This window comes from Gymnoscopelus braueri, assembly GCF_963280865.1.
Source record: "Gymnoscopelus braueri genome assembly, chromosome: 13".
NCBI lineage: Eukaryota > Metazoa > Chordata > Actinopteri > Myctophiformes > Myctophidae > Gymnoscopelus > Gymnoscopelus braueri.
In genome coordinates this window covers 13,234,627-13,248,227 of record NC_137615.1, presented here as the reverse complement: position 1 = coordinate 13,248,227, position 13,601 = coordinate 13,234,627, and the positions used below count along the sequence as shown (strand labels likewise).

General features: G+C 44.6%; 2 protein-coding genes across 2 annotated transcripts in view; one reads left to right on the top strand and one right to left on the bottom strand.

Moving 5' to 3' along the window:
- LOC308099321 (uncharacterized protein) overlaps positions 1–13,601 on the bottom strand; it is a 33,310-nt gene that overhangs the window by 578 nt on the left and 19,131 nt on the right. The window lies entirely within an intron of this gene.
- nr1d1 (nuclear receptor subfamily 1, group d, member 1) lies at positions 49–13,224 on the top strand. The gene is made up of 8 exons (XM_080448045.1): positions 49–529; positions 7,878–8,141; positions 8,523–8,611; positions 8,814–8,958; positions 9,236–9,945; positions 10,354–10,539; positions 10,866–11,076; positions 11,479–13,224. Exons 1-8 carry the CDS (start codon positions 499–501, stop codon positions 11,697–11,699), a joined length of 1,857 nt encoding a protein of 618 aa, XP_080304171.1. The 5' UTR covers positions 49–498; the 3' UTR covers positions 11,700–13,224.

Sequence of the window (13,601 nt, the reverse complement as noted above, 5' to 3'; positions counted from 1 at the left end):
AAGCCAGAGGAGAGGCAAAGCTTGTATCACATCTACTCTAGACACAGACAGAATCCGACGGATCGATGAGACGGAGTAACACAGACAGACATCACTGACGACGCATTTTTGTTTTTCCACATTAACCCCGTGAAACTGAGAATGATTATTGGAAAACCGAGTCTACCGCTGGTCCCCGCACACAGTGCACAGAAATCACTGTTTCTGCTGCTCATCTCCTGCATCTGGGGGGACGAGAGGAGGTTATTTTTCTGATAGTTAATTTCACAAGTCAACTTGTGAATAAAGTCAAGAAGTGAAGCGGGAAAAAAATCGATAACTGAATATTCAGAGTCGCTATCTGATCTGAAAAGTGAAGAAAGAATAGGACAGGGCAAAAACTCTGCCGTCCGTTAATATTCTCGGGCTTATTATAGCCGAGACAGAGAAGAGATCCAGCTCCCAGGTTTTGAGAAGATTCCGTTTTGCAGCGTGACACTTGACCTTTTGGGACTCAGAATGACTGCGATGGACACCAACAACAACACAGGTAAAAAAAAAAGACCACATTGTACAAGATTGTGTGTGTGTGTGTGTGTGTGTGTGTGTGTGTGTGTGTGTGTGTGTGTGTGTGTGTGTGTGTGTGTGTGTTTATGCACCCGATACCTAGGTTATCAGCCCAGAGATTGGGCTCCAATCAGCAGACAATCATTCAATCATTCCATATTTTTGGACCAGTTGGGCTTAAATGTATGGAATGATTTCTGTTGATTTGGAGACCAATCTATGGGCTGATAAGACGCAACTAGTTGGGTCTATTATGGGCCCAAGTGGCCCAACTGTATGGAATGATTGTATGCCGATTGGAGCCCAATCTATGGGCTGATAATCAAGGTATCAGGTGGTTTATATATATATATAGCCTGAGATGAGGTTATAGTTTGGGTCTGCGTGCTGTGGCTTTAAAATGTATTGTATGGAAAACCTCGATGCGGAGTTAAATACAACTTCCCGGGAAACCAGCGCATCGCTCTCTAGATGCCAAACAGCACGTCATCCACCTATAACCCCTGTTTTGGCTGAGATGGTGCTGTGCGTAACTAGTCTATGACGTTATTAACCATTACCACTGATATATTAGCCTGTTAGTTTCAGTATGCGATCTGCATTGTTGTGACTTTGGAACTGATGTTAAATGTTGATGGAGTTATAGTAGCCTAGCTGTACTGTATATAGCTCAGCTAATACCAGTTGAGCGTCTTGTGCGTAAAATGCGCTTATTTTACGGCAATCCCCCTGCATGATGTGTTGCATGAAACGTCAATTGGTCAATATTGATGTCAAATCACATATCCGGATCACTCTCAACTACTGGTTGGGTTAAATGAGACTGCAAGGTGGATAGGCTTGTGCTTAAATAGCCTACATAATTAGTTAGTCATTAATCAGGGAATTACCAAATTCTGCATCAGAATCATAGCGACTCCCTGGGTTTAGCCTTTACATTCTGGGGCTGCTTTGCTCATACGACATTCAACGGATGGCGAAGGCTGATGAGTGATATCATATAACATCCCATTTTCGACAAGGGTGGCAATAAATAACATCGACCATGTAGTTGAAAACTTGGCCCGTGTAGTTTTTAATCAATAACGTCCGCGACCACCTATAGTAAATAGAAAAAACGTGGCCTGCTGTGTAGTCATATCAGAATCACAGAGAGATGCTGGTATATATCAATATAACAAGCAACAGATGCAAGCATTAGAATGAATTAGAAGGAAGGACTCAAAGTGTACAGACTGCCCAATAATTAAAAAGTTTGGTTCTACCCAAAGTCCCGTGGCCTAGTTTAGAGAATTGGGTCATGCAGCCTCTTTTGGTGTCAGGTGGTGCATGGTGGACCGACGGGCCGCCGCGTGTCCCACTCAGCACTAGCTATCGTTCACATGGCCGGTAAACCGAGCCATGTGCGTTTTGTTTTCTCCACGGCGTCCTGCCACTGACTGACCACACCACAGGCACAGGTTGAGCTCATTACATAATCCCATGTCAGAGTAGTAGACTCATACACTCTCACATTCGCTATATATCTGACTGACACGCACTGAATGGATGTCTGATAGGTGCTAGAAATAGATAGGTGCATAAATGCACCATAGGCTACTCATTGTATAGACTGTACAACATGATCCATTTTTACATTCACTAGTCTGTATTTATTCATAGGGCCTGCAGTAGCCTACAGTATTCTATTGTATCTTTGTTGTTGGTATCAATAAAGTTGATCTTATCTTATCACCCCCTCCCTCCATCCTCAACCCACTTAACTTTGAGTGACGCAAGCCATGCCTGCCATGTGCTTTGACTGTTTTCTTCCCCCCCGGACATTGTAGAATTTCCTTTGGGATCAATAATCCCCCCCCCCATCTCTCATCCATCACCTGTGTGCAACAATAAACGCATTAATTAAACTGCGCTAGTAAATCCAGCGAACATGACCAGTAATATCCCCACAGGCACTTGTGTAACTGTGAAGAGAATGCTTATGCGAAAGACAAATAGAGAAATGTTTCAAGAAAGAGTTTGAGACAGCTCTTTGTCGCAGTGAGCATCTGCTGTTGTGCACCCCCCCCCCATGGATACCAACAGTACTATTCCAGCAGCCTACAGTGGTTTACAACCTGTGGGTCGGGACCCCCAGGAGGGTCTCCAAATGAGAGTCCCCAGATGACAGTGAAGTGATAATTTTTACTTTTAAGACCTTTTTAATACAAAAAAAAAAGAAATCTAAGAAAGAAAAACACCATTACTGTATCAAAATTAATCAGCAAACTATACTATAATAAAAAATCACACCCTGTGTGAAGTGGGCGGTGTCTTGCTAGCTAATCACAATACTGAATGGAGTCGATCAATCATGTACAAAGGATAAATACATTTATTGAAACACTCTTTATGATGGACAAAACCATAACTTGAAAAAAACCAAATTTTGGTTTTTTTCAAGTTATGGTTGCTTATATAGGGCTATGCACATGTGTCATGTGACACTGGCCAATCACAGTCCTGAATAGGCTGTGATTGCCTATAGTATAGTAAGATAATTCTACTAATTTCCTGGGCCCAGATCACAGCGCAGGAAAATGTACATTTTTCCAAATCTCACTTATAGGGGCGGTTTCACCGCCCAAAAACTGGTCAAACGTTGGCCAAATTGTCAAATAATATAAAAAAGAGGTTACCTTTGTGAAAACAGCCGATCTACAAGGTTGTGAGCTTGTAGATCGGCTATTATCACGATATTCATCTGTGGAACCGAGTCAAACTAAATGCCTCAACTCCTACATTTCAAGTGCTTATCAGGGTGGGGGGTCCCCAGTTCAAATATGATTATTTTGGGGGGTCACGGCCTGAAAAGGTTGAGAACCACACCACTGGCCTTAGTGGCCTAGTAGTAGTATTATAACAGCGTCCTCAGATCCAGGTACCAAGGACAGCGCCACACAGAGAGAAATCCGTCCACGTGCGCGTGCACTAGGGAATGAATGGAGGAAACGTGAGAACCTTCTAAAGAGGTGGGGGGCGGGGCGTACAGCAGAGCCGGTCTCGTTGCCTGGCCTGCTGTTGGAGGGACGCACGTGGCCTGGAACACGTGACGCCAGCCTCTCAGAGCCAGGGTTGCCATGTCGGCTTATTATAAGCGACTTTGGGCTTATTTTTCTGTAAAGTTGCTCTTAAAAATTGGTAGTTGCGGGTTGCGGTTTTTGGGTTATACTTGCTTATTTGGGCTTGTTTCCTAAATTTTGTTTAAACCAGTGGTTCTCAAACAAGGACCCCCAAATTAATATGTAGGCCTATTTTGTCAACGGACCACGAAAATGTAGTGCCAGCCAGGGACTCCATCCCTAGTCCCCTTACAAGATTTGTGTTGTTAAAATGTTTCAATTTTTTTTCTCCAAAATTACCTCTCTTTTTTTCAAGATTATTTAGCAGATCTACAATTGTGAGCTTGTAGATCGGCTCAAATTGTTTGTTTTCATAGACCTGGTTGCTTATTTATCTTGCAGAATCTGGCAACGCTGGACAGAGCCTCCACGTGGGAGGCGTCCGCTGCAGCAAATAAACCACGCGTTGCACCGAAAACGGTGACTTATCGAATTCTGAGTGCGGGCAAATTTGCTGCCGCCTACCACCATGTAACCCCATTTAACACGTTTAAAAAAAAAACTTCATGGACACAAATTAATTCAAGGTCTTCGCATCAGGTTAATGTTGTAGAATGTCAGCATTTTGTGAAAAAAATAAAAGATAAAAATAAAAACCAGCCATTGACTGGAGTTCAGTCTCTTGAACTTGACCCCTCTGACACCCATACTAGACATACAGTCGGAATAATAAACCAACTGGTCTTCAACTACAATAAACAACTCAAATAGGCTACCAAGCAACCAACTATTCTCAGCTGACTTGTAAGCCTCTCCTTATGTGCACAAATACTTCGATATGTCAACAATTTCAGGTGTAACACCAGTTCGTGTTATAGCCTACTACAGTGCACCCTCTGTCCAGAACACAACAGAATAGTCTTAAAATAGCACTCTCCTCCTACTGTAAGAGTTATCAGTATTTCCGCTAAAGTTACTTATTGACTGCTGTCACACTTCAACCTTAACCCTTCCTATCTTTAAACAGTGTACGTTTATGTTTAAAATGTTTATCTCTGTTTATCTCGTGTATCTCTGTCTGAAAATGCTGGCTGACAAATATAAAATCCATATTTATTAGTTATTGTTGTATTGAAACCTGGCGCAGGCCATGACAAATGTCATGGTGACCTATTTGGATGCCTGTAAGGAGGGTGGCCTTGACTGGTCAGCAAGATTGATAATACAACAGCAATCCACCATGTGGTTCAGTGACTGAAATGCTGTTTTAATCTAACATTAAACAGACGTTATGCTTTCAGCCTATAATGGCACAAAAAAGAAGGAGAACCGTGAGAGGAGAAAGTAATGCGACAGAAAGAAAGACGAAACAGAGATGGAGAAGGAAAGAGAAGAGGGAGGGAGGGAGGGAGAATGCAGGTTGGTGGTCTGGATAGGCAGAGAAACACAGTGGTACCATGTGTTGCAGGGTGAGGGGAGGGGCTGAGGGGAGGAGGCAAGATGAGTACCATGTCCTCAGAGCATGTGCTCTGTTGTGGTGACACCTAACACAGTGACCCTGTGACCCTCTGCTTGTCCCTAAAAAGTTAAGTAATCATGATAACTCATGATGGGCTGGCTGGTTGGCTACCCAAGTGGCTTACTTACCTGCCAGCTAGATTAACGAATGAATGAAAGCATAAATCAAAGCATAAATTGGCCTTTAGACTTGACTTCGAGACAACAACACTGAGCAACAGGAAGGCGTATTTATCCCTGTCTCCCTGTGTTATCACTTATCAGAGAGGCTGATGGCCTCTCTGACAGCAATGGTGCTGTTTTCAGTGTCCTGTTATACAACGAATATTGAATGGGAACTATTTGGATGATTAGCTATCTGTGTATTGATTGGGTACATCTCTGTGAAACAGGACACAGTGGAGTCTCGCTCAGGTATTTAAAGTCATATACTGTGTAACATTCATTTTAGAATAGTCTTTTTGGCAACACCTTTGGTAGCTCTGTTGTCACTACAGCGACTGTCTATGAACTACGATTTCCAGAATACAGTTAGAAACAAAACCACGGAAGTAACTGAATGCTGCAGAGGACATTTTGGAAAGTACCAACAACATTGTCAGAAACGGTATATGCATTGAAGGAGGCATGAGCTCAGTTCTGGGCTCTCCCCAGGCTGGCAGAGGGAGAGTAGCGCCCAGGATTACATAGGCAATTGGCACTGGGTGAGAAAATGGGTTACAAAATCGTGGGAGAAAAACAAACAAACAAAAAACAGTATATATGTGTAAAGCCTAATTTATGTCGCATTGCGTGACAAACATCAGTTACTTGTGGCAAGCGACGGAAACAGGCAATCTGCAGATCTGCTATTTTCATTGTGTAACACCAACGTATAAATCAACGTATTCCACGCCCCACAGAGACAGAACAGGGAGGAGAAGTGGCTTTGGAGAGGAGGAGATGGGCCCATGCACGTGCAGGCCTGGCACGTGCACGGGCACCGCCACAGGACGATGAGAAAGGCCGGAACACTCAACTCCCTCCAACGAGGGCTCTGTGTCCTTAAAATCAAATCAGCATGTCCCTCCCTACCACCTGTCTGTGCAGCACAGACTGAATAATGAAAATGGAACATTTGTGGGACACTGGCTGGCTTCCTCATCTACAGCCTTTATATTCTGTGGTCAGCAGCACCTCAATCAGGGAAATAAATATAAGCTAGATATGTCATTCATAAAGACTAGATGTGTCACAGAGGGGTAAGCTGACGCTCTTTCTTCGTCCATTTGCGGTTTAGCGGTAATCACAAACTTAAGTGCTGAATCTATAACCGGTAATTGGAGCTTCAGTTCACGCACTGGAAAAGTTTCCTCCAAGCAGCTCCCTGGAACCACATCTCTGTCAATTCTGGGTCACCCGTTGAATCCAAAAAATACTTTGGTGCTGGAGCCTATTTCCTCACATCATGTGTCCCATAATCTTGACAGTAAATCAACCTTTTCCAGTTTAGTCAGTGGGACTAGTCTTCATGGCTAAAGCAGGACGGCCTATAAAACAGGCTAAGCTGTTGCACATGTGGAACGGTGGGGTTCTCTGAAGGGAAGTTGGGCGTTGGAGGGTGGAAGAGGTGAAGTTGGGTCATCCATCTTCAAACAGTAAGGACCATTGTTATATTGATTAGTTATGCTGTAGGGCAGGCCATTACATGTCAGATTAGCCATCTGTATATTGATTAGTTACATAACTGCGGTAAGTGAAAGAAATATTAAAAGAAAAAACAGCTGATGCTGCCTTAGTGATTTAATCCGAAATATCTTCATGAGACAAATTAGCTGAGGTAATTGAATCAACCAATTTATTGCTTAATATATAATATTTATTTTATTATTAGTGTATTTGTTTGTTATAAAGCATAAAGCACCTGGTATAATTATTTTTAATAATCTGTATAATTATGTCATTGAAATTACTTACGACAAACGAAACAAATCTCGTTGACAATAAAAGAAACATTTCCAGACAGTGAAAAAAACAAACATTCAGAAGGGAAGAGCTTGGGCCAACATTTCTCAGCAACAAAGTCTCATTCCAGGAAATTCAAACCTGAGTGACAGAGAAGCTGAAATAAAGCTCTGGACCCTTTAACCATATTTATGATGGCACCGCTGTTTTGGGCAAATGTTCTTCAACTATAAATATTTTTCAACTATTTATATTTTTAAGCAAAAACAGCCGATTTACAAGCTTACTTGAAAACAGTGGTTTCTGCCAGCTTGGCCCTCCTATCAATTCTTTCTTACACACATACAGTAGATAAACACACACACACAATGTTTTTTTTTACAATATTAAGCAGTCTATAATAAGGTCAGGGAACTGCTTGTATGGAAAGTAAAGACTGGAGAAGGAATGGAGAAATGAGAAAGAAGCTGCCTTTTTTTTTAGCTTCAGACAAATATTTTTCCTTCCTCCTCACTCCCATCCCCTCCCTTTGCAAAATTCCTAGAAAGTAGAGTTGTTTTGAGTCACCCCCACACACACACACACACACACACACAAACACTGTTGCCATGGTGGCAAGAAAACAGACATGCCTCCCTCGCTTAAATTGACTCTACTCCCACATCAGGATGAATGAAAGAATGCAAAGAAAAGATAAGAAATAAACAAAATAATAATGAAAAACAATAACAATCTCACCCCTCCCTCCCCTCTTCCTCTCTCCTCCAGGAGGTGTGATCTCCTACGTGGGTTCGAGCGCCGGCTCTCCCGTCTCCATGTACAGCGACACCTCCGACTCCCTGACCTTCTTCACCTCGGCCTCCTCCTCGCCTCCCTCCTTCCTCTGCGGCGGTGGAGGCTCGGGCTCAGGCTCCGCAGGGGAGGAAGGCAGCTTGTCCTCCTCCTCTTCCTCCGGCGGATCCCCGCGGGGGGGCCGGGACGATGGGGCCTCGCTCAGGGCCTCTCCCAGCAAGTCTGTGGCCAGTCTTACCAGTAAGTGTTCAGAATCACTCCAACCATTTTGTTGTTGTAAAATAGCTTATTTTCTATCAATTACACACCCCATGAAGCATTGAATTCATGGCGATTTTTAGGTTTTTGTCGCATTCCTAAGCCAATAATTTGATGACCGGCGGTCTCTCCGTTAGGAGACTCAAAGGAGACTCATTTGAGTTTCCTACCGGATACATTAGCATCTTTCCACCGATAATCAAATGATTGGCTTAAATCTCCATGAATTCAATGCTTCATGCAGTGTGTAATTGATAAAAAATGAGTACTTTTTTGGGTGAACTACTCCTTTAAGCTGGTTTCTGAGCATTGTGTTTTGACCACCACTGACATTGTGTGTGTGTGTGTGTTTGTGTCTTACAGAGCTGAATGGCATGGTGTTGCTGTGTAAGGTGTGCGGTGACGTGGCCTCAGGGTTCCACTATGGAGTCCACGCCTGCGAGGGCTGCAAGGTGAGACGCTATTGAAGAATCACAGACAAACACACACACACACTGTTTGATTTAAATTACCCGACAGTCAGTCGTCCACAAGCTCAGTCAGTCTGATAAGTCAGTCATTCATCAGTCAGTCAGGAAGTCAGTCACTGACCTTTACTCAATGCCGGTCAAGTAGAATCAGTAAGTAACGTGCCTCTTTGGTCTCCACCACCAGGGCTTTTTCCGCCGTAGCATCCAGCAGAACATCCAGTATAAGAAGTGTCTGAAGAATGAGACCTGCATCATCATGAGGATCAATAGGAACCGCTGTCAGCAGTGTCGCTTCAAGAAGTGCCTGTCAGTAGGCATGAGCAGAGATGGTGAATACACACTATACACACACCAGTGGCTTACTGGCTTTCAAACCTTTTTAATTTCAAGGACCCCCACTTTGGCATGCATTACCCGCATAACTCTCAGTGTTACAGACCTGTAAGGGACCATTCGGTACCCAACTATCAATCACTTGATAGTTGCCTGTCTCTTTGACATCCATGGAAGTCCCCTCATCTAGAATTTATGTTTATACTTTGGACTTTGTTGTACTGGAGGACAGCATTGCTTAAATATTTTCTTCTCTCTCTCCTCTCTCTGCAGCCGTGCGCTTCGGTCGCATTCCAAAGCGTGAGAAGCAGAGGATGCTGGCGGAGATGCAGAGCGCCATGAACAACATGGTGAACAACCAGCTGCAGAACGACTTCCAGCTCGCCAGCCTCTCCTCTTCCTCCCCCCCTCCCCACGCTTCCCCGTGCCCAGGCGTGACCCTGGCCCCCCAGCCGCAGCCCACGGCGCTGCCCCTGGCCCCGTCCTCTCCCTCCCCGCCTGCCCCGGCGTCCTCCTCTTCCTCCCCTCCTTCTCTCCCGTTCGTTGCCCTGGCCCCTCAGAGCCTTCCCCAAGCCCACTCCCCTGCTCCGACCCCCTTCTGCACCCCCAGCCCGGCCGGGGTGGACACCACCATTAGCGCCATCGCCCGCGCACACCGCGAGACCTTCCTGTACGCCCACGACAAGCTGGCCACGCCCCAGCACAACGGCGAGCTGGACAACTGGGGGCCCAACCGCTGCCCCAGCAGTTACCATGCCAATGGCCTCGACAACACCATCTTCCGCCACAACAACAACAGCCTGGCGTCCGGGCGCAACGGCTGCCCGGCGGCACACGACAACGGACGCAACAATCCACACAATCACCATAACAACGGGAAGCGGGGCCTGCATAACATGAACCTGACTGGAGGAGAGGGACTGGGCGGCCACTCATTCCAGGGGCAGAACTGCCCAATGAAAAACCATTCAGGCATAGTGCTGGTAAGAACACGCGCGCGCAAGCACAAACATTAAAGCATGTTCTAGCACAGTGGTCCTCAAACCTTTTCATGTCAAAGAGCCCAAATGTACATGAATTTGGCCGCGGAACCCCATTTGAAAAGAAGAGAAGATTTGTGACACGTGACAAGATTTGTCAACATTTGTTTTAAATATCTGATTTACAACACGCCCCAATGCGACGCATTGTGAGCTTTTAGATCTGCTTTTCTCGATTTTTGTTTTTACAGGGCATAAGTGTTTAAACTGTTACTCTTTTCGCTAGGGACCTCCGGGGCACCTCAAGTCCCTGTACCCCACCTTTGAGAACTAACTTCTGTGCACCGTTTAAACTGACTGAGCATCCATCCTAAACCTCCTTCTTCTCTCTCTCTCTCTCTCTGTGTTCAGGCGTGTCCTATGAACATGTACCCGCAGGCGGACCCGTCCAAGTCCGCCCAGGACATCTGGGAGGACTTCTCCCTGTCCTTCACCCCGGCCGTCAGGGAGGTGGTGGAGTTCGCCAGGAACATCCCAGGATTCAGCGCTCTCTCTCAGAGCGACCAGGTCACCCTGCTGAAGGCCGGCACCTTCGAGGTACACACGGCACACCTCCCGGAATAGAGCCACAGCCTGAGAGTAGAGCGTACACACCAAGAATAGAAACACCAATAGAAAGAGTAAAGGTGTCATGGGGAACAGAAACACACCCATATACACATTTAGTATAGAGATTATTAGCTATATTTAGACACAAATAGAAAGACCCACACACAGACACCAACACACTGTTGGAAGACATACAAAACCACACACACATACAAGCACTCTAGAATGCAAACATGCTTTTAACTTAATACAATAAATTTAAACAATTGTTCTCAGCAATCAACCACAACTAAAGACACCCTTCCCCCATCCAGGTGCTGATGGTGCGCTTCTCCTCGCTGTTCAACGTCCAGGAGCAGACGTTGACCTTCATCTCCGGCGCCACCTACGGGCTGCAGGAGCTCCGCGCCATGGGCATGGGGGAGCTCCTGGGGGCCATGTTTGAGTTCAGCCACAAACTGGCCCTCCTGGAGCTCAGCCCGGAGGAGCTGGGACTGTTCACCGCCGTGGTGCTGGTGTCTGCAGGTAGGCATGCAGGGATGGATGGATGGATGGATGTAAGGGGGCAACAGTTTATTGAGCCAATCGATTTAATTGATGATAAAAAAATCTATAATAATAAATGGGCATGTAATTATAAGTGAAAAAATACAAAAACCTTTAAAAATTGTGAAAATGGCAGATTGATCACTGTTACGTGCTATTTCCTTTCTTTGTGGCACAACATCTTTGTGTGGCGAAGTATAAAATAGGGCTTAAGTGGTCAATCAGTTATATATTAAAGAAAAACGTTAACTTCTCGATTATTCGATTAATCCAAAAAGTTACTTGCCATCCAAGATGGATGGACACGACAGGATAACATGCCTCCATTATTTCTGCATCTAACGGGTATTTGACCTCTCTCTATCTCTCTCTCTCTCTCAGACCGGTCTGGTATAGAGAATGTGGCATCGGTGGAACACCTCCAGGAGAATCTAATCAGAGCTCTGCGCACGCTGGTCAACAAGTCATCCTCGCCCGGCATCGACAACAACCTTCTTCACGGCGACTCCGTCCGTTTCACCAAGCTCCTCCTGAAGCTGCCGGACCTCCGCACGCTCAACAACATGCACTCCGAGAACCTGCTTTCCTTCCGCATCGTCTGATGCCCGATCGCTGCGTGGCCGTCGTGTTGCCCGGGGCGATAACATCGACGGCGACAGCCATGTCCCACCTGGGAAGAAACCCTGCCTTCTTTCCTACCTTCCAACCACATTGGCCTCTCTGTTTATTGCATCATCCTTGTCATCATCCCTTCTTGCCGATGAGGTCATCAAATAGTGTCAAAGTCTGTACAGGGGAAATAAACTAGATGCCGCTTCCAGGCGCTTCTCTTCCCTCCTCTCTGACGCCTGAATATTGCATCATCAAACTACCACTGTAGAATTTCTTTGAGGCCCGATTATTTTCATCATCACTTATTGGCTTGTGGCGACGACATGAGCAACATGTCGCTTTCCACGGTAAAAACAAGACTTTTTGAATTGTTGCCCGGCAAGACTTTTTGCAACGTTGCCCCAAGAAGTAACTTAACCCCAATGCTTGCTGTGTGACAAGCAAGTGACACATTGACTCATTGCCAAACAAAGTTTACGGCAAACCTGCAGTGGAATAAATTATTAACACTATAAACAATTGAACCCACTGGATAAAAGAAGATAGCATAGGCTGTGGATCCTGTTTTATTGACCAAGTACACGACAAATACAAGAGAAGGCCACTTGTCTTTAAAACTTTAAGGGGACAAAAAACGGAATCCCCTTTGTCCCTATTTTAACTGACTGGCATCCAATGCCAGCCAATGGGGTTAGGGGCATTTAGTGGTGACTGAATACTTGCAAAGCAAGAACTATAGGAAGGACATGGTGTGGGGGTACTTCTGTAGTAAATGGTGTGCTTCAAAAGCAAAGGGGTAGAACTCTGACTTGAATTTTTATTTTTTATTGTATTTCAGTGAACTGTAGACACAAATGATACAAGAAGCCTACTTTTCCAAAAAGACAGGCCACTCAACCAGCATCCCCACACACACACACACACACACACACACACACACACACACACACACACACACACACACACACACACACACACACACACACACACACACACACACACACACACACACACACACACACAAGCATGAACCCTCCAAGAGATCATTGTGTGTTCATATTGATGCCTCAAAGAGCCCATTCTCTGACCATATGCAGTGATACATTATGCAGTAGTGTGCATTTGTTTTACACACCCACACAAACGCATACACAGTTCCCATGTACAAATCCATTGTGAAAGCCATTGAATACAAAACATATACTTGAAAAGTTTGGGGAATTGTGTATAAAACATAAATTTTGTTAATATACCATGACATTCGCTCATGGCGCAAATGTGATTATTCCATGAAACTGTGCGGGGCACAATTGTTTAAGGTTTAAACAAAACAAAAAAATGACATGCATTTTAAGGAATTCATTCAAATATCCTGTTTGTCTGTATTTTAAACTGTGTCTTATGTTGTAAGAGGCATTATTATAAATAATATTAAGAATAAAAAAAAAACATCTATCACTTTGTCTCGTGTGAGCTTCCTCCCTCTGCCTCCCAAAGAAATGGATTTTGGGCACTCTCACCTCTCAGGTTTGGTGTGCCTGAAGGTTTTTAAAAGTCAACCTGAGTCACATTTCAAGCACCGTCAATGAGCACAGCCGGAGTGTTTTTGGTTTTGGTTGGTCTACCAAGGTGTCAAATCATTTGCCATGTTTTTTTTCCGACAGCAGGCAACAGTTTACCTACATAAACATAAACTAAGTCAATTTGAATTATATCAAATGCTATTTTTCTTCTTTCCACTCATTTTGGATCTAGGGCTGTCACGATTCAATAATTTAAGTTAACGATTAATTGCCACACAAATAATTGCGATTTAATAGTGTTTTTGGCATTGAACATTGGAACATATGACAGAAATGACAAGTAACTTAAATATGCAAAGAAATTACTGA